General features: G+C 36.1%; 1 protein-coding gene across 16 annotated transcripts in view; it reads right to left on the bottom strand.

Moving 5' to 3' along the window:
• Bptf (bromodomain PHD finger transcription factor) overlaps positions 1–21,894 on the bottom strand; it is a 134,404-nt gene that overhangs the window by 61,227 nt on the left and 51,283 nt on the right. For 8 of the 16 annotated variants that reach the window (XM_078041853.1, XM_078041851.1, XM_021728418.3 and 5 more), the window contains exons 4-9: positions 20,199–20,405; positions 19,476–19,664; positions 9,179–9,367; positions 4,503–4,690; positions 2,583–2,938; positions 1,983–2,114 (exon numbers count right to left, since the gene is read on the bottom strand). In XM_078041853.1, coding sequence (XP_077897979.1) covers positions 1,983–2,114; positions 2,583–2,938; positions 4,503–4,690; positions 9,179–9,367; positions 19,476–19,664; positions 20,199–20,405 — 1,261 coding nt within the window. The remainder of the gene's footprint in view (positions 1–1,982; positions 2,115–2,582; positions 2,939–4,502; positions 4,691–9,178; positions 9,368–19,475; positions 19,665–20,198; positions 20,406–21,894) is intronic. The other 8 variants (XM_078041858.1, XM_078041861.1, XM_078041864.1 and 5 more) reach the window with 5 other exon arrangements.

Here is a 21,894-nt window from a genome sequence, read left to right as displayed (position 1 = left end):
AGTAAGACCCTGTCTCTAAATAATATAGAAAATATGCTGAGGATGTGGCCCAGGGGTTAAATGCCCCTGGGGTCAATCCTCAGTACCACACCTCAAAATCGTTTTATTAGTTCGAATTTTTATTAGTTCGAATTTCTTAAGGATCCAGTTTTAGAAATTTGTTACCTATTTAGTTAACCATACCATTGCCAAAAGTCCTGTTATTAGTTTCTAATTTTCTTAAATCATGGTCCCTAATTTTCAAAGAAATTGAGAGTATTCTATTTCATCTCCCCTTAATATTATATTAAATGATAATTATTAAATATATATTACCAGATTTTACACTAATACAATTCAGAGCATAATTTTATAAGTCTAAAGAACATTTTGAGACCAGTCACTTGTATTAACAAAGCAAGGAGGAAAAAAAAAAACACCTGGATTAAAAAGTCTGAATTCCATCTTCCACTATAATATCCAGCACTTGAAAAAAAAAAATAAGTAAAAGGTATGATTTAGTGATTTTAAACTACATCTAATAATGGAAGGTTTACTTAGTAACAATTATCATAGTTCTTGAAACTTTGATCTGTCACTAGAGATGTGGCTTCAGGGTCCACCAACACAAATTTCAGGATGGTCACCTTTTCTAGAGAACAGTTTGGGGAAAGGCTGAAGGTAAATGTAAGAAGGAGCAACAGAAACAGAGAGCACTGCCTCTGAGTTACTCTCTTTCCTGGCTCAACCTTGATAAAAGAGGGCTAGAAACAGTACAGCAGAAGCATGCCACCCACTCATCTCTCCTGTCCGATAGTGCACAATTCTGCAGCACCTTAGTTTAACCTTGTTTTTCAGTTGCTAGGCAAAATTGAATCCATTCATTTGTGGAGGACGCTACAAATAGCAGCAATTATATTCCAAATGGGAAGGAAAAAGGCAGGAGGAAGACAGGAACAGCAATAAGATTATGTGGGCAAATCACTAAAAAAAACTGGAAGCAGCTTTTGGCAGATGAAAATGTTCAGTAGGTATAAAATTACTTAAAAACAGATTCATTATAAAATACAAAAAATGTAGAAAGTAATGCAAAACATATTTATATTTTAAAAATCATAGGGTGCTGGACACAGTGGAGCATACTTGTAATCCCAGCAATTTGGGACGCTGAGGCAGAAGGATTAAAATTTCAAGGCCAGCCTCAACAATTTAGCAAGACTTTTTCTTAAAGTAAAATTTAAAAGGTAGGCGGGGGACTGGGGTATGGCTCAGTGTTCAATCCCCACTACCACAAAAAATAAAAATTACATGAACTCTATAGAGGAATGGGGAAGGTAGAATGATTCTTATTTTTTTATTATACTCTTGAATAATATTTGCATTTTTAATGCAAAAAATATATATTTTATATTTATAAAAAGTATATATTAAATTTGTAATCACCTTCTGAAGACTAAAGTTTTGTTCTGAGTAAGTCTATCTGTGCTAAACAGATTCAAGTTTCAGAATTTATCTATCCAAGTCACACAGTTTTGGGTCTACTTGGAAGCTATAAGATTTTCAGTCATTCAAGTCTAAAAAAGGGTATAAGGTAGATCCTTAGCACAGTAACTGGAACATTCTAGAACAGATACTCAAAAAACATGAATGTTCTTCCTATTAAAAAAAATACTTTTTACTTTAAAAAACTATTTATAATTTGGGCTGGCATTGTGGCTCAGTGGCAGAGTGCTTGCCTTCCATGTATGAGGCACTGGGTTCAATCTTCAGCACCACATAAAAATAAATAAATGAATGAAAGTATTTTTTAAAAATTTTTAATTCCATATGTGATCTCTTTTGATCTTTATTACAATCCTGTATCTCAAATAAGAACTAACGGAGGCCAAGAAGTGTGACATCTTTAGTAAGACTCTTAACCACATGACCTTCATTCTTAATCAATAAGTACTTCCAGAACAATATCCAATATTCATCATTCACGAGGGTCAGAGTTCACTCACCTGGTATGTCCTAAGGATTCCCGCCATATTGGTAGCATCACAACTGGTTTAACTGCACATTCCAAAATAGCTAAAGCCAATGCAAATTCTCTGGGTTTGCTACACATCTGAACTGCCTTGATCCAATTTGCCCTATATTTCAGAAGAAAAATTATTTCATTTGGTTGATCTTCAAGTTAAAAGCATAATTTATGGTGACTCCATCTTACAGTGCATGTGAGTAAGGTTTCAAGGTGGAGATAAAAACATACTACAAATGGAAGTTTCAAGCTCACAGAATCAGATTTTAAGCATTAGAAGGAATTTCAGATCATTTAGTCCTCACAATTCTTTGTCCTTCTACAATGTTCTGGACTTGATGGCCTCCACCAGAAATGACTGGACTCCACTTGATTTCTAGGGATAAAGACTGGTTCCTAAAAAATCATCCAAATGCTAGTGCTGATTCAGCAAGTTACAAGTACACTCATGCCTCTAGCTTCCTTACTGTCTGACCAAACCGACTTCATTTAATTCTCTGGCAATGACATTTTAAGGTACAGCAATCACTTTAAAAGTGTTTTGTAATTTATAGTAAAAAATTAACCTTAGTATCTTTACCTGTGTGAAGCCCAATTGGGATGAAGAAAAGATGAAGGTATGTTGTTTTCTAATTGGGTGATGGTCAGTCTCAGAGTAGATATGGTAAGAACTTTGGACCCATGGACAGAACCATTCCATTTGAACTCTCCTGCTGGAGTCAGACAGAACTTATGTGCAAGATGCCTTCTCTTATCATGGTCTTCCCTGTGCTGGTGCTTATTCAAAGCAAATGAATTGGTGGAGTACTGATTGTGGTAGACGCGATACTTCCCTTCTTGACCCAATTTGAAATAATTGTTGATATTTCCTTTCATGACCACTTCCTTTTTGGTGCTCAATCGTGAAATTTCTCCTTGAGAGTTAACTACTAGTACCTGACCAAGAAAATTTTAAAAACTTCGTTATTCACAGCAGAGATGCAAATTTTGTCTTGTCAACTGCCTTTTAATAAGTGTAATGAAATATTTTAATGAGTTAAGGTGCCTCTTATGATTGAACTGCTTAAGTTTAAAAGCTAAAAGTGAAAGCCAATAATTTACGATCAAATAACCAAGATATATACCCATGAAAAGAAAACTAACATTTATTAAGTGTGTGCTAGACACTAGTGAGTACTTTTGTGATCTCAAATATGCACATGAAACTGTAGGTTAAATCATTCATCTACCATAATATCAAATTTATAACATTACTTTAGAGAGGCATTACATTTATTAACATCTAAAATACATTCTCCAAAAAATATCTTTTCTAGTGTATTTTTTTTTTAATCATTCCAGTCTTAATAGAAAAGGTCTATGGATAATTTAAAATAGTGTTTCAAAAAGTTGATTTCACTGCAGTAGCATATGGGAGGCCTGGGGTGTGATCCCTTGCACTGAAAAAAGAAAAAAGAAAAAGCAGTTGATCCCCAGGTTGGGGTGTAGCTCAGTTGGTAGAGTGCTTGCCTAGCACGCACAAGACCCAAGTTTGACTCCCAGCACCACAAGGGAAGGGGGGAAAAAAAAAAGTTGATTCCAATCTTTCAGTGTATCATGAACCAAATGGTCGATCTCATTTAAATTTTAATAAAATATAATAAATGCACTAAACTACAAGAAAAAAATATCAGAGTGCTTTTGTCATTGTAAGAAAAATACTACCTCAGAAAGCTTTTAGATGTATTGAGTTGCTAGAAAAAAAATTTATGGGCTGGGGATTTAGCTCAGTTGGTAGAGTGCTTGCCTTGCATGCACAAATCCCTGGGTTCAATCCTCAGCATCACCAAAAAAAAAAAAGAAAGAAAGAAAAGAAAAGAAAAAAACATTTATTTTACTAAGGGTCAGGGTCAAAAAGAACTTTGAAACTTACTGCTTGAAAGCAACTGCTATGATGTTAAAAAAGAAAAAAAGAGGAAGAGCATTTGTCTATTCTAGCTTATCTACAAATAATTCTCAAATCTAGGAGACACAGTTTGTTCCCTGTTCTGTCACCACAAGTAGGTGGGGGCAGAGATACTGAGTCCCATCTTTGATCCCATTGTTCATAACCAAAGCTGGGATGTTGTCTATCCTATGTACTGTATTCTGCTTTTGGTTAGGTATGTCCTGTCCTGTAGCTACAGCTCACCTGAAGTGATTGTAAATAATCTAAAGCTCTTCAGTAAAGCCCTCACATATCATGTGCGTAAAAGACTTTAATTTCTTTAGAATTACATACAAAAAAGTGATCATCTGGTATCACCCTCTTATAGCATTTTTATGCATGAAATAAATTTGGGTGTGCAAATATACTTACCGTAATAAAATCCTAATGCTTTTATACTTGTTACCTACTACACTCTTGAAAATGGTGAAAATCTAATTCAAAAGCAGATCTATAAGCCTATATACTTTTAAGGTATAATAACTACAATTATTCATACTCCAGAGATTTTTGTTTTAAATAGAAAGAACATACCTCTTTGCCCTCCTTAAACAATTTATTTGCTTCATGTGCTGCGGCTGCCACCTGCTGGCTCTTCAGCTGACTCAGTTTGCTGTCTGGATTCCGTAATCTGGTGATAATGCGAGTGGAACCAGACGCTCCTCTTCCAGCTCCAAGAGACTCACTCATTTCCCCATTAGATTTCTCTGATCTAAAGTCACCTGTTATCAATGAAAAAGCCACAAAGTAATTGCTGACGTAAGTATAAGAACAACGCCTCATCCAAAACTCATATGTGGTGTACATCTAAGATCCAGAAAGTAGACAGATAAAGTCCTTGACTAGTCAAAGCAAATGTCACTAATTCTTTAGTGTACTTAAAAGAAAACATGTCAGACCTTTACTGAGAATCATTTATTATTTTAAAGAAAATATAAATGTGCAAGGTTACCTGTTTGGAAACTCATCTATTAGAACACAGAAGGGGCCGCTACAAAATTTACAAGTAACAAACATAATGACACAAAATGCACACTAACAAAATGTTGCTTTATATGTTCAATATGGATTCCTATATTAAAAGGATACAATTAATTTTAGAAAGATTTTCAAGGAAATTTTATTTGAATGCCTAATAGTTTTGAGTTTAGAAATACCAAGTGACTTTTTTTCTCACTGCTACATATGTAAGCTTATTATTATAAAAATCAACTAAATTAGTTTTCTTAATATACAAAAACCTCTCAACATTTTCATAGTAAAAATTTAAAGTGATAAACTAAACTGCCCAGGAGCAATTTCTGCTTTGTGTATCTATGTAATTTCACTTTGGCTGAATATTTCTCTGTGTATTAAAATTACTGCATCATGGTCTAATTTCCACGTAAGCCAGACAACTGAATAAGATACAAATTTTCTAATTTAAAGATTTTTTTAAAATTAGGAAAGTGTGGCACTGGCAATTAAAAGGACAAGAATTCACCACATAATATATTCTAAAGATGGCATTTTAAGTAAGAAGAGACAAAGACAGAATCGGAAAAATTGCTGTGCATTTGAGGGGAAAAAAAGGTTAAGACAGTTTGGCAAACACTTGTTCATTTATTTAGTCTGTTCCACACTGCTTCTTTCCTTTGGGGGAATGCTTTCTTCCCCACTTTAATCATGATTCAGCCAGGGCTATGAATCAAGTATCTTGCTTCTTTGGGTTGAACAACAGACCCGGCCTGGCCAGCCAGATCACACCACTACCTGGCCACAGTGACTGTCCCAGGAACTGGCCATGTGGTCCAGCCAATCAGCATTCTACTCCAGTTCTTTCAATCTGGAGATGGAGAAAGGTTCTCTGTTTTTTCTTTTTGTGAGCTGGAAGGGTTTAAATTAGGGGCTAATTTTACTCTTACAACATGGAAAAAAAATTGACACTGGTAGGAAACAATAAGCCCACCAGAGAAGAAATAGGAAAATATGAAAAGGGAAAACTGAGAGAAGACCATGATAATCTTAGCTATTTAGATCCTAACATACTTGAGTCTGCCAGCAGCCCTGGACCTGCTAACTACCAAACTGTGCCAATAAAATTCCCTTCTTGTTTTAAGCAAGTTTGATGGGTTTCTGTCAAAACCAGCAAGTCCTAAATAATACAGAGGAGTATTTTAAGATTTTGGCTCCAAAATTTGGCACTGACTAAATCAAGATGGAGTGAAGAAACTAAGTTATCTTCTGCTGTAAGACTGGAAAGTTGGTAACCCTGAATGTGTGGCAGCCACACGTAGCTGGTAAGACCATTAGTCTTCCCTCGGTTCTCAAATCACTACTCTAGCCCTATTGGAGTTCTACACCAAGATGCTGAGCTATGGTGGCTACTTCCGAGGTCTATCTATAAAACCCTATAATAAAGACCTTGTTTACATCATTTGGTCTGCACTGGACTTCCCAGAAAGAGAAAAGGAATGACTGGCACAGAGCTTTTGAAAGGAAGCTCCTCCTAGAGCCAACGATTCAATATTACTCAGCATCAATACTTTGCCGCTTGCTTTGAAGGAGATGACTGACCCCTAGGGGAAGACCTGAAGGAGCAAAGGGAACAAGGCTGACAGGAGAGGTCCTTACCCAACACACTGTGCCCAGGGCCATATTCTTCCTATTATAAAGGAGTGAGTCATTCCAATGAAGCTTGTGGCAAAGGACAGATCTCCTCTCCCCCAGTCTCCAAGGTTCATTGTTCATTGTTTAATGATGCCAGGAGGCAAAAGCCTAGCCAGACTCTATTCACCTGAGGGCTAGGGCTATTGGCCTATCAACCAGGCAAAATAAGGAAGTAAAGGGGTTCACCTTCAGGGACCATGACACCTTATCATTAATTATCAATAATAAGGTATCAGCAGAGTACCTATGGATCTGTAACAGAGTACTATTGCCAGAAAAAACTCCAAACCTGCCAAATTGAAGTATATGACTGTTGAATCCTAAAGAAATCCATTCCTAGTTAAAAAAACAAAACAAAACAAAAAACCAGCAGGATTAAGGCTGCTACAACAGAACGGCCTCCAGAAGGAGAATCTTCCCATAGACTTCTCACCTCTCATGCATATTCATCCTCCTAGATTTACTGAAGAGCACCCTCCACTATCAGGATAATGAATGCTAGACCAGATGAATTTATAATTTGACTTAAGACTGCAAAATCAAGATAATTTGACTCAAGACTGTCAAAATTAATGCACAGCAGAGAAATCCTAGATTTGGATCAAGATACAATTACAATTGCTGAATATAACTGTGGGACAGAGGTTTTTGGAAGTTTTCAGTTATGGGTGAGATTTTTGTATTGTGTTAGGCAGAGGTATTTTTGAACTGTATGTCTGGAATAAATGTGAGTAAACATGCATGTGCTAAGCTACCACAGGGTGGAGGTGCAGGTGTTTACTGTGTTCTATCTTTACAGCACCCCTCTTTCTTTGGAAAACCATTTCCTACCCCACTCCAATCACATACTTTTGCTGGAGCCATCAATCATAATACCTTGCCTGCCCTGGCCACAGGGGTGGGAACAATATGATCCAAGATAGGCCACTCAAATTCCTTCCTCAAGGACTTTTGATTTGGAGCAGGAGTAGGGGCCTTGTCTTTGGGTCACAGACCTTGCTTGGAAAGATAGGAATACAAATTGCTGGTGCCATCTTCCCTGCCACTTGGAAAAAGCCTGTTTGTATTAGGAGAGAATGAAATTAACAAACAAACATATGTAGATCCAAAAGGTGAGAAAGAAAGAGAGGAAGACAGAAAGAGTCATTATACCTGGGAGTCCAGTTATGCCTGATGATGGCTCAGGCATTCCAATTACATAAACTAATTAAATTTCTCTTCAAGTAAGCTAGTTTAAACTGGTTTGATCATTTGCAATTGAAAATGTCCTAAATAAAACACATTTTTCACCTTCTACAATATACAAAATTATATTCTATATAGATTAAAAACAAAGTTATAGAAGTGTCATGAGAAATTGGCTGTAAGGTACATGTATATTCTTCCTTGATAAGACATAAAATTCAGAGAAATACCAAAGACTGGTAAATTTAACAACATAAAAATGTAAAAATTCCTGGATGACCATATAGCAGAGTTTAAAATGAGAAACTACTCTATAAATATATATGTAAAAATCAAAGATTAATACCCATAATATGTAAAGCATTCCTAAAACTCACTAAGGAAAAATATCAAAATTCAATAGGAAAAAGTGATCAAAAAGACTAGTCACGTCACAGAAAGTTCAACACACATGTGAAATTCAACCATATTAATAAGGAAGGATAAGCAAATTTTAAAATAAAACACATTTTACTGTTGACAAAAATATAGAATTGATGATATCAAATTTAAGATTCAAGGATGAGGAAAAAAACAGATGTGTGAATTATAGGTATAAATTCCTTTCGATATACAATTAAGCAGTGGCTATCACTATTTTAAAAATATGCCTGCCATTTGACAAACAATTCCATTTCTATATTGCCAGATATACTTGCCCAAGTACACAAAGACAAATGCTGAGAATGTTTAAAAAAAAAAAAAAGCACCACAATTTATAATAATCAAACATCATGCAGCAGTTAAAAAGAATGCATTTTAAATGAAAAGATCCTATCATATGTGTTCCTGAGTGAAAAAAACAAGATGCAGAATTATATAAGCAGAATGATCCCATTTGTGTGAAAAACAAAAACAAAAAAAAAAAACTTTGTAAACATACAAATATGAATGTAACTGCAGAGAGAAAGACCTAAAATGATACATGTCAAGTTGTTGATGGTGGTTACACTTGGAAAAAGGGTACAAAAAGGGCTTCTATTTTATTCCTTTGTGTGTTTTTTGTTTTGAGACAGGGTCTCACAACAATGCCAGGCTGGCCTTGAACTCCTGATTCTCCTGCCTCAGCCTCTGAGTAGCTGGGATTACAGGTGTGCACCACCACACCCAGCTTGATTTTCTGGTTTTTTTTTTTTTTTTTTTTTTTAATAACAGGGCTATCTGTGTTTAAAATTTTTAAAAAAATTTAAAAAAAAAAGAAAGAAAAGAAAAAGGAAAACAAAAAGGGTAAAGAAAAATTTTAATCATCCCACCCCCAGTAAACTTTTATTCTAAAAAACTGAAAAATGTTTAAAAAAAAAAAAAAAGTCCCTTTAATGGATGGTGTATATTCTTACCTATCTCTTCCTGAATAGAGACAGGTGTATGGGATTCTCTTTCTCCATTTTCAGGATCATCAGCTGCCTTAGCAGATTCACTCTGGGAAGAATTTAGTTCACTGCTGCTGTTACTGTTTTCCAGATTAGGCTGGATGGAGGTAGTGGTAGCACTAGTGTTACTGCTGTCACATGTCTTGTTAGATTCTTCTAGAAAAATAGAATATCTGATTTTTAAATTGGAAATCACAAAAAATAACTAGTTGTCAGAAAAGGCATTTAACTTTTAGGATTTCATTACAAAGCTTTATTTTTTTTTAAGCTGATCATGTATGAATAATGCACTGTATGAAAAGAAATTGGTAAGCACCACCCTATGAGTTATTTTTTTTTTTAGTCTACCAGTCTATTAACTCATGGACTCTGACCATTTCAGTCTATAGTGCAAGGCAGACAATCTGTCAGATACCCCAGAGCTGAAGGAAAAAAAACAACTGATATAACTACTCTGCATAACTTATGTACACCAGATACAGCAAAAGTGGTTTTGCTGAGATATTATCTCAAAATCTGAAATTTATATTTTTACTTTTCAAAAGTATTACATCATACCAGAAAGAGATTTAAACCAGATCATTTGCCTCTAAGTTTTTCTGTCTGAGCTCTACATCCTCAGGTAACGCCTATAGGTGATTCACTTTCCATAACAACTTAACCGTTACCACTAAACTAAGAGTTTGATTCCTAAAAGTGCATCAAAATTAACACAACCACAAACTGAAAGCCCAAGTCTTTCCTGAGCAGTTCAGAAATTAATAGTCTCCCTCTGCATTCACATTTGCCAATAGCTGGTCTTTAGCTGGTTTTTAAACTAGCTAAAGTAAAAGGTGGTTGACAGGACGTCATAATGACTTTCTTGAATGTATAATGACCTCCTAAAATTTTTTTCAGGGAAAAAAACCAACAACCCGACAGAAAAGAGAAATATCTAAGAATAATCAAAAAAGAAATGAGAACAGCCTTTAAACTTGAAGAATGCTCACTTAATTCGGGCTAAGAGAAGCGCAAAATAAAAATATATGGAGAGAGGCAGTACCCAGAGGCAGGAACAAACAAACAAACTTAAGTAGTTATAAGCCTAGAAGAAATCAACCCCTCAGGTGGAAAGGAGCTGGGTCCCACTCACTGCCCACGATGCTGCAAGTGTAGAAAACAGGTAACAGCAGAAAAGGGAAACTACACAGACATTCTCTCTCTCTCTCTCTCTCTCTCTCTCTCTCTCTCTCTCTCTCAATCTCCACTCTTCACTCTCACTCTCTCCCCCTTTTTGGTACTGGGGGGTTGAACCCAGGGGCATTCAATCACTGAGCCACATCCCCAGCCCTTTTTTGTACTTTTTTTTTAGAGACAGGATCTCACCGAGTTGTTTAGGGGCTTGCTAAATTGCTGAGGCTGGTTTTGAACTCAAGATCCTCTGTCTTAGTCTCCCCAGCCACTGGGATTACGGCCGTGCACCACCGTGCCCAGCTACTGTTTTAGCTTTGTAAGGGCTGAACCCCAGGTGTGCTGTACTGGCAACTATATCCCAGCCCTTTCTATTAGAGGGTCTCACTAAGTTGTCAAGGCTAGCATGGAACTTGCTATTCTGTTTAAGCCTCAATTGCTGGGATTACAGTTGTGTGCATCCACTCCCAGCACACTTATTTACTCTTAACCTAACAATCCATGTGCAGAAAAGTACTGCAAAAAATCTTAATTACTTAGCTGTAGAACTATTCAGTGAATCATTATTTATAATAGCAAAATGCCAAAAGCAAAATGTCCATCAGTGGTTCAATAAAAGAGTACAAAGAACTACCAAGCACCTTAGCAAAGAGCAAGGAAGAACACTATATTCACAACTGAAATGATCTCCAAGGTTAAATGTGAAAAAGAAAGGTGCGGCATAGTATTTACAGTATGTTAACTTTTGTAAGATGGGGAAACTTTCAATGTTTGGCATAGTGGTATAAACCTGCAATCCCAGGTATTTAGGCCGGCCTAAGCAATTTAGCAAGATGCTGTCTCAAAATAAAAAACAACTAGGTGCAGTGAAGAACGCCTGAAATCCCAGCAACTCAGGAGGCTGAGGCAGGTCAAGGCCAGTCTCAGCAACTTAGCAAGAACTTTGAGATCTTGTCTCAAAAAAGAAAAAAAAAAATTTAAAAGGCCTTGGGACATAGCTCAGTGGTAAAGTGCCCCTGGGTTTCATCTCTAGTACCAAAAAATTAAAAGCCACTTGGGATATTTCCTATTAACAGCAATATTGGTTTTATGAAAACACAGCTATATATAAAATCATTTCCCCTTACTATTATTAATGCACATTAGCATATATTCTCTATAAAAATATGTAAATGAGTTAGTAAATTTAGGAATTAAGACTTTTCACGTAAGGGGAAAGAGCTACATGTGTAAAAACCAACTAAGTAGAAGGGAAATTTGAAATATCAATTTAGACTGATGGTCCTTTTCTTTTCAAAAATATTTTCCACTCTCAGTGCATTTCCTATTAACACTCACCATACAAGCACAGAGCAAATGACAGCCTAATAACAAAAAGTACCCCTCGGTCTGAACTGAGGTCATGAATATCCGTCCCCACCAAAGGAACCAAAACTTCTTGGGGCAGGGCGGGGCAGGCGGGGGAGTTCCCTGGTCAAGGACAGGAACCCTGTAAGACAAGTCTCAAACATCTTACTTTACCAAAAAGTCAAGAAACCATCTAAGATGTCATGAATGGTAAAAGTCAATATGAAGAGGCTTTCACGGTTGAACAGATACAAAATGAATGACAACTGCAAGTGAATGAAACAACCTAAATATATTTAAAAAAAAAAAACTTGTAAATTTAAACTGATACTTCAAAAATAGAGAAGACCCTAACTCATGAATGACCACTGAAGACAAAGGAAACATCAACTCCGAATTCTGAAAACAACAATTAAGAGAAACAACTAGGCAGGTGCAATGCGCTTGTAATCCTAGCAAGTCTGGAGGTTGAGGCAGGAGGATTATAAATTTGAGGCCAGTCTCAGCAAATTAGCGAGGATTAAACCAGATCATTTGCCTCTAAGGTTTTCTGCCTCAGCTAAAAAAACGGGGGGGGGGGGCTGGAGATGAAGCTCAGTGGTAGAGAGACCCTAAGAACAATCCCCAGTTCCCAAAAAAAAACACACAAAAAAACCCTAAGCATTTATTCCACTATTCCACTATTCCTGTTCTAGCAATGTTTCAGTGTAATCAAACAGCCTGCATATTCTTTACAGAAAAATTATTTATCTTTCTTTATGTGAGAATTTCAGTTTAAAAAATACAGAAATAAATTATAGAATTAAGATCCATATTATAGCCTCCAAATAGATAAATGATTCTGGAAAGATAACCACTGAATTAGAAATTAACAGAGAACTTCAGAATCTCATTACATCAACTCACTGATCAATTTTACCATTTCTTAAAGCACAACCAGGCATCATGAGCCATTTGATCCAATACAAAATTCCCAACACGTTGCTTGTGAAATATGCATGCCAAGAACAGTTGAAACTAAACTGAATCAAGACTTTAGAACAAATTAAAAACAAAATTAGAAAAGAAATAAACAAATTCTGAATGTGGAACAATCCATAGGATAGACTGGAATTCATTAACAAGTTCAATAGCATGTAGAAACAAAAAGTCAGGAAAGGAGAAAGTGCTGTACACCAAGAGACACAGAGGAAAACCAAATGTCATGTCATGTGATGTGTGAACCACCTTATTTGCAAACACATCAAATGTTTGGGGAAAAAAATTAAGTGAAAAAATCTGAACATGGATAGGATATTAGGTGATATAAAGGAACTGTTAGCTTTATTAAAATGATAATGACACAGTAACTATGTAAGAAAATGTCCATATTCTTTAATTCTTTAGTGACATATGTGGGATTGGTATGACATGGTGGCTTGAGTTTTAAAAGCATGCCTCAGTAGAACACAACACAAATTCACAGCAACAGAAAAGAGAATAAACAAGCTGATAGTTACACTGAGGAAAACTAAAATTATAAAGCATGAATACAAAAGAACTCCAACAACATACAAGTCAGTAATAACATTAAGTAAAAATTTTCAAGTTACATTTAACATAATATTCTTGAACCAAGAACAGAAATATATAGTTATTTGTTTTGTTTTGTTTTGGTACCAGGAATTGAACCCTACAGTGCTTTAACACTAGGTTTCATCACCAGTCCTCTACTTCAATTAAGTTTGTTTTTGTTGTTGTTGTTTTTTTGAGGCAGAGTCTCACTAAATTGCTAAGGGTCACACAAAGTTGCTGAGGCTGGCTTGAACCTGTGATCCTCCTGCCATTGCCTCCTAGCTTTCTGGAATTTACAGAAGTGTACCACTGCACCCAGCCAGAAATACAGACTTTTTAGCAAATCATATAGATTAACTCAATGAAGCAAAAGTATGTATGTGTTGGGCTGGGATTGTGGCTCAGAGGTAGAGTGTTTGCCTACCATGCGTGAGGCACTGGGTTCGATCCTCAGCACCACATAAAAATAAAATAAAGGTATTGTGTCCACCTAAATATATTAAAAAAAAAAAAGTATGTATGTGGTGGTACACACTATGATCCTGATTACTTGGGAGGCTGAGCCAGGAGGATGGCAAAGTGCGAGGCCAGCCTGGGCAATTTAGAGAGAGACCCTGTCTCAAAATAAAATAAAAAGGACTGGGCATGTAGCCCAGTGGTAAAGCATGCCTGGATCAATCCCTAGTATCAAAAAGAAGAAGGAAAAAAAAAAAAAAAGCCTCATAACCAATGAATTTCCTTTCTAATAAAATTTTTAAAAAGGTACTCTTTTGAAGGTGTCCTTCTCCCAAGAAATTAAGAAATAGGTTTAATCAATGTTTTTGTAGTTCAAGTTGATAGATTTGAGAGTTTCTGAATGTCACGAACATATTTTCAAAGCAATTAAAAATAGTTATAGAAATAAAGCCAGTTTTGTTTAATATCAATACTTTCCTATTTCAGTTTCATCTTTAATCTGAGCCACAGGAAATATTTCAGATCACTGATTATACCTAAAATAATGGATGGGTATCATGAAACCCATCTGTTTCTATATTTGAGTTCATTTATTACAGTTCTACACTACAAATTTGTCATTTTTCCTTTGTATAAAATCTTCAAACTGCATGAAAATGATAGTGCTCTTTGATGAGACTTTATCTTTAGGTCAATCTTGAAATAAAGTACACACGCTTTTATTAGAACTCTTAAAGTGAACATAACTTCTACGCAGATTTTAAATCTCATTCGATTAAAAGAAAAAACAAATTCAGCTGTGCATGGAATTCCCATGCCTGTAATTCTACTGACTCAAAAGGCTGAGGTAAGAGGATAGCAAGTTCCAAGCCAACCTGAGCTACTTAGCATGACCCTGTTGGGAAGAAAAACAAAAATACTATTACAGAAAATATATAAAATGTAAATACTAGCTGGAAGGAAGGTGGTCTAGAAATTTTATTAAACAATATGAACATTTCACAATAACAAAAAGTTAATTTAATAATATAAAAAAATAGGTGTACCTAATAACACAGCCTCAAACTATATAATACAAAAAACAAACAAACAAAAAATCTTAAAAAGAGAAGGAACTGGGGGTATAGTTCAGTGGTAAAACACTTTCCTAATATGTACAAGGCCCTGAGTTCAATCCCCAGCACCACAAACAATTAAAAAATAAAGAAGCAATTTCACAATAAATAGTTGAGCAGTACTTAAAATCAATCATTGGGGACTATGGTTGTAGCTCAGTGGTGGAGTTCTTGCCTCACATGAGTGAAGCAGTGGGTTTGATACTCAACATCACATAAAAAATAAAGAACGTAAAGGTATTGTGTCCATCTACACACACACACATACACACACACACGTATGTATGTATGTATTAAATCATTCAGTGGGGGAGAAAAACACAACAAGAGATATAGATTGGTACAACAAAATTAAAACTTTGACCTAGCTAGGTGTGGTGGTGCACACCTGTGATCTTAGCAATTCAGGAGGCTGAGGCAGGAGGATTCCAAGTTCATGTCCAGCTTCAACAATTTAACAAGACCCTGTCTCAAAAAATCAAAAGGGCTGGAGATGTAACTCAGTAGTAAAGTTTCCCTGGGTTCAATTCCTAGTACCAACTCCCCCCGCCCCCCCAAAAAAACAACTTTGACCTAATTGTCTTACATTGCATTCTTACTGAAAGTACATGTATGTTATTCAAATATACACAGGATGGAGCTGGGGTTGGGGCTCAGCAGTAAAGCACTTGCCTCACACAGGTAGGGCACTGGGTTCAATCCTCAATACCACATAAAAATAACTAAATAAAATAAAGATATTGTGTCATCTACAATTAAAAATTTAAAAGAATTTTTAAAAAATATATACAGGACATTCATCATCCATCATTAATCAAATGTTGGACCAGAAAACAAGGAAAGGAGGGAGGCAAAGAGAAAGAGCGGATGGAGTGAGTGGAGAAGAGAGTGGGGGAGGCAGAAGAGTCATCGGCAAAGTCCTGACCTCAGAGATAAGTCTGTCTACTATCCACTAGAATGCAGAGTTGCACATCACTTTAGTCACTAATTTATCCTCACTAGTATATTCTTAGGACAGAGACAACTTCGATGCTTATCCACTTTATAAAAATAACCAAATTCTTCTTTAAATACTGGCATGAGGATGAGGATGTGACTCAGTGGTAGAGTGTTTGCTGTGCCTCGTGTGCCTGTGTCCCTGAACTTGGTCCCCAGCACTGGGGGAAGAATGGTGTGATATATTCAATACAAGTCTTTAAAAATATTTTTCATGTTCTGGGAACAGGCATGAGAATAGAGATACCAGGGCTGATTTCTGTTTTGTTTTAAAAGAAGTATGAGTTGATAACTGGCCAGGTTTTGAATTTATTATAGATAACAATAATATATCTATTAGATAGCAAAAATATAGATAGCAATCTTTAGCCACACTCTCATCCTGATAATGACCCCAAGTCCATTCTAATACTAACTACTGACAACTACTGTTCATTCTCATTCCACCTTCCTTAAAAATTCTGGTTTGGGCTTGAACATAACTAATTTTCATGACATATACATGAAAATACTATTTGAACTGCCAAGTTTAACTACAAGCCACATCACAATGAATTATGTTGATTAATAAATACTGAATCAGTAAATGTATAGTACAATTCACTCATTTCATTATTTTCTTGCTAGGATTTCTCACTCATCAAAAGAGTTGATTTGTAATAATAGGAATAATAATAATAATACTTGACTTTTATTGAGCAGTCAGTGTGTGTCAGACACAATCCTAAGTGTTTTTTTATATGTTATTCATTTTGCATTCTTCAAAAATACAAGTCAGATACTAGGATAATAGTTTTTCCAAAAAACATTCTAGTAAAAGAACAAAGTATATTACAAAGAAATAAATAAACTAAAAATAAAAAACTTAAAAAACAAATGTAGGGGCTGGGGTTGTGGCTCAGTGGTAGAGCGCTTGCCTAGCATGTGTGAGGCACTGGGTTCGATTCTCAGCACCACATAAAAATAAAAAAATAAAATAAATGTCCATCAACAACTAAAAAAAAAATTTTTTTTTTAAAATGTAGGTGGATGTGATGGTGCATATCCATAATCCCAGGGACTTGGGAGCTACTGTCTTAAGGTAAAAAGGTCTGGGGATAGCTCAGTAGCAAAGTACTTGTCTATCATGTGTGAGGCCCTTGATTCAACACTACAAAAACAAAACAAAAAAACACAACCGCTAAATCATATATGAACCCACTAGTAAGTCTAAGATTTACATTAAGTATTCCTACTAAAAGAGCAAATAATATTTTTTAAAGTTTTTACTAAGAATTTAACTATGTTTCCATTAAAAATGCAATATTTTTCCACATCATTTGGGGGGGTAGTACTCCACTATCAAACTTCTAACCCTGAGTACATCAAAGTGAAAATATTGCAATTTTTTTTTGAAACTGGATAGTACCTAAAGATCTAACTTAAAAATTACAGAATCAAATTACAGATCTCAGTTTCTGCAATCCCTTCATTAAAAGATTCACTGAAATAATCTCTAATAGGAATTTAGTGAATGTCTATAGTGAAATGAACTTATTATTTCTACGCCATAAACAGCTTTTTTAAATTTATTTTTTATTTTTATTTTTTTAAAGAGAGAGAGAGAGAATTTTAATATTTATTTTTTAGTATTTGGCGGACACAACATCTTTGTTTGTATGTGGTGCTGAGGATCGAACCCGGGCCACACGCATGCCAGGCGAGCGCGCCACCGCTTGAGCCACATCCCCAGCTCCTAAATTGATTTTTTAGTTGTAGTTATTTTTTAGTAGACACAATACCTTTGTTTTATTTATTTATTTTTATGTGGTGCTGAGGATCGAACCCAGAGCCTTGTTCGTGTGAGGCAAGTGCTCTACAGCTGAGCCACAACCCCAGCCCTAAACAGCTTTAATTTTAAGAACACTGCAAATATTTAATCAAAATACTCTTCACTATAATTTCTACCCACACAACTTAACAGAACAAGTATAATCCCTTCCCCATCCCCAGTTTTTGACCCTCAAGTATTTTAGGACAATTACATTACTTTCAATTGTCAAGATTACTGTTTCCTAGGCTAAATGAATTTTGGTTTTTTATTAATTTTACCAGAGGGCAGAATTTCCAACTTTTTTTTTTTTTTTTTGTACTTGGGACTGATCCCAGAGGCACTTAATCACTGAGCCACATCCCCAGATCTCTTATTTTTATTTAGAGACAGGGTCTCAATGAGTTGTTTAGGGCCTCACTAAGTTGCCAAGGCTAGCTTTGAACTCAGGATTCTCCTGCTTCAGCCTCCCAAACCACTGAGATTACAGGCATGAGCTATCAAGGCCAATCAGACGTTTTTCATCTTATGACCACTCTCTAAATCAGTATAATGTCCAGTGGACTTTCTGTTTTTAGCTGTGACTTAGAGTCTGTGTGTACAGCCTGACGCACAGCCTAATCTTTTTTTTTTTTTCCCCAGGCGGGGGTGTGTACCAGGGATTGAACTCAGGGGCATTCAGCCACTAAGGCACATTCCCCAGCCCCCCCATTTTGTATTTTACATAAGGACAGAGTTTCACTGAGTTGCTTAGTGCCTTGCCATTGCTGAGGCTGGCTTTGAACTCGCAATCCTCCTGCCTCAGCCTCCTGAACCGCTGAGATTACAGGTGTGGGCCACGGGGCCCAGGGAATAGCCTAATCTATCACTTTCAGCAAAGGCTCATTGTTGACAAGTACCCAAGTGAAAGTAGCCCCCAAAACAACTGCTATTTGTTAATATCCTTCATGTAATAAAATGGGAACACAGAAGCCTTGAAAGATTAAATGACATTAACTTAATGGCAGTAGACCCAGAATGCAGGTCTTTCAAATATTAATCTTCCAATACATCAAATTCACAACTCAGCATAAGGTGCAGTAAAATGAAATTACTAAAGTTTGAAAATAGATGATATTCTTATATACATACAAAAAGATCTTTAAGGATTTTAACTATGATTCTTGGTATTTTTGTCAGGTTATCAGTATTAAATTTTACTCATCTGAACTTTTGAAAAACTTATATGCTACTACATTAAAAATACATTTTCATTTTTTAAAGAAGCAAAAAGAAACACATAATGACATTCTTAGAATAATATAACTTACTTTGAATATAATTTTAAACAGCTTAAAATATGAGTAACTGGTTAACATATATTACATAAAAATACACGTTACAAAAATGTTTTTTGATGATGGATTTTCTGTCATAACATTATGATTTGAAATGAGCACATGCAAACATAAAATTAATTTGTTAGTATGTACAGAGCTGAAGGGTCAAATCATTCAACACCAAGCCATTAATATGTAAGTAATTAAAACCAAAGTATCTGCCACTATGGCCTGGCGATAAAATATACAAATAAGTATTAAACAAAAACAACTAATGAAGTTTTAAAAGCATGAGGATTATGATGAGTTTCAAGCACTAACTGCAAGAACATTTATCAAACTTCCAATGTTAGGTGACAATTTAGCAATCAGGGATGGCACTGTAAGCAAGCAGCATGAATGAACACATATTTTAGAGTTCTAGGTGACATTCAGCTTTTACTACAAAGGGAAGGATTCCCCCCATTACAGAGGCATTGATACACTGCCCTCTGTACCTGGCACATCCTGGGGGAGCTCAGATGCCACCTTCTTCTCTGCCATGTTGCTGCTATCATGGGTTTCTGAGAGACACCCCACGGGGCTCCTCCCTTCAGAGGGACTAGTCTCTTCTGAAGAAGCATTTGTTGTGTTGTCGCCAAGATTTGCTGACACAGAGTTACCTTTATCCCCAACTTCTGTTGGCTCTACAGTAAAATGCACAACAAAACTTTAAAGATATTCTTTAAAACTGCTTTTGGACAAATGGCCACATTCAACCAACTACTAAAAATGATCAATCACCAAAAAACCTGCTTCTATTTGATGGCCATTTTAAAGCAATTAGATTCTGGGATATTTTTGCAATGGATAATTTAAAAATTACTTAGGGTTATTTACTATATTAAGAATGTTTAGGTAATTAATATAAAAAAATAAACATTTTGTCACAAAAGTGTGTATGCTGATACAAAAACAAAAACAGTAATTTTTTATCAAGAAATCTCAGGGAATGGCAACTTCCTAGGAAGTGTAGGTAGAGATGTGTGTAACATCACGGCAAGTCCATCAACACATAAAACAACTATTATGCATGTTACAAGCGAAGAGGGTACCCTAACCTCTTTAGAAATAAAAAGAAATTATTTTCAATAAAAGTTTTCATTATCATTTTGCAAGTGAACTAGGTTTTATAAATAATACTGGTAAAATATTTCTTTTTAACCAAGTAATTCTTTTACCCTCTGATTTTCCTTGCTCAGGATCATCATTTGGTGTTCTGTCGTCGTCGTCTTTTTCGAGGGACTGGTCTTCAAACTCCTCTCTGCTTTTCTCAGCATCTTTAGAGCTGTTATTCTCATTCTCATTCTTCTCTTTTTCTATCTCTTCTGGGCTTTTAACATTATCAATTTCTCCCTTTTTGGCCCTTATGCATTCCAAAATTTCTTCTGTAAACAAAATCAAATTTTAAAATTTTTATTTTCATATTTAATCATATATAATTTAGTAATGCCACTTAAAGAGTTTCAATGCTACAGAAAAATATTTTTAAAGCATGTGAACTATGAAATAAGAATCACATCTCAAACATAGTTTTGTACACGGCACACAACCAATTCACTCTAGAAAACATATGTTCTCCTCTCTTTTTAAAAAAAAGAGAGAGAGTAGCAGAAAATTAGTCTACTTTTGAAATTGAGACTTCATGTAGATTACTGTGACATCCTCTGCCACAGAACAGAAACCAGAAGCTGACACAAACTCATTTGAGCAGCACAATGCAAGGATCAAAACCTAGAGGCCTGGGACTCAGTACAGCCCTAACTTGAATCTGCCGTGACCTCACCTCTCTGGGCCTCTATTTTTTTTTTTTTTTTTTTTTTTAGAGAGAGTGAGAGAGGGGGGGGGGAGAGAGAGAGAGAGAGAGAGAGAGAGAGAGAGAGAGAGAATTTTTAATATTTATTTATTTTTCTTAGTTCTCAGCGGACACAACATCTTTGTTGGTATGTGGTGCTGAGGATCGAACCCGGGCCGCACGCATGCCAGGCGAGCGCGCTACCGCTTGAGCCACATCCCCAGCCCTGGGCCTCTATTTTCTCAAGTGCAAAATAAGCAGCGGTCAAGGGCTGGGGTATAACTCACTTGCCTAGGATATACAAGTGCTGGGTTCCATTGCCAGCACTGTGAAACACAAAGTAAGCAGAGGCCCATCTGCAAACAACTTTCTCTCTGAAATCCCATAACTACTCTGAGAGTCGCTAAGTCTCTAAGGGTGCTAACCATCTTTCAACTTTGTGATGATATGGCAGGGCAGACTGCAGAGTACAGAAAGTATGACAGGGTGCAGACCAAACGGTAAATCAGTATGGACAAATGGGTATTAACGATAATATTTAGGTTACAACCCAACACTATCATTTTTATTTTTTGCTGAACATAATCCAACTTTGATCACTGGGAGCTTTTTCAAAGCCTGTATCCTTTTCACACATCTCGTCCATTCACACACTCATCATGCATTTGCTTAAATTCCAGCACTACAAGCTGCTCCAGGCTACCAGGTACTTTTCCTTGCCCCAGTCCTAGAATCTGCTCTCTCTCCAAGCAGCCTTGGTTCTTTTTTTTTTGGATTGGAGAATGTTTAAAAATAATCATTTCGGTGTACCTGTGCTAATGGAGTGTTGTTGCTTCTAGGTTCTTTTGTTTTCTTCCAATAATAAGAACTAAATGCAGGGGCTCTACCACTGAGCTAAATCTCTAGCCCTTTTTATTTTGAGACAGAGTCTTGCTAAATTGCTGAGGTTGGCCTTGAACCTGTGATCCTCCTGCCTCAGGCTCCCCAGTGGCTGGGATTACAGGTGTGCACCACTGCACCCTGCTTGCTTCTAGTCCTCTTCACCAACACAGCTAGGAAATGTATGTCTGTGTCCTAAACCA

This window comes from Ictidomys tridecemlineatus, chromosome 3 (genome assembly GCF_052094955.1).
Source record: "Ictidomys tridecemlineatus isolate mIctTri1 chromosome 3, mIctTri1.hap1, whole genome shotgun sequence".
Lineage (NCBI taxonomy): Eukaryota > Metazoa > Chordata > Mammalia > Rodentia > Sciuridae > Ictidomys > Ictidomys tridecemlineatus.
The sequence above is the reverse complement of the archived record's forward strand: the minus strand, read 5'-3'. Positions and strand labels throughout refer to the sequence as shown.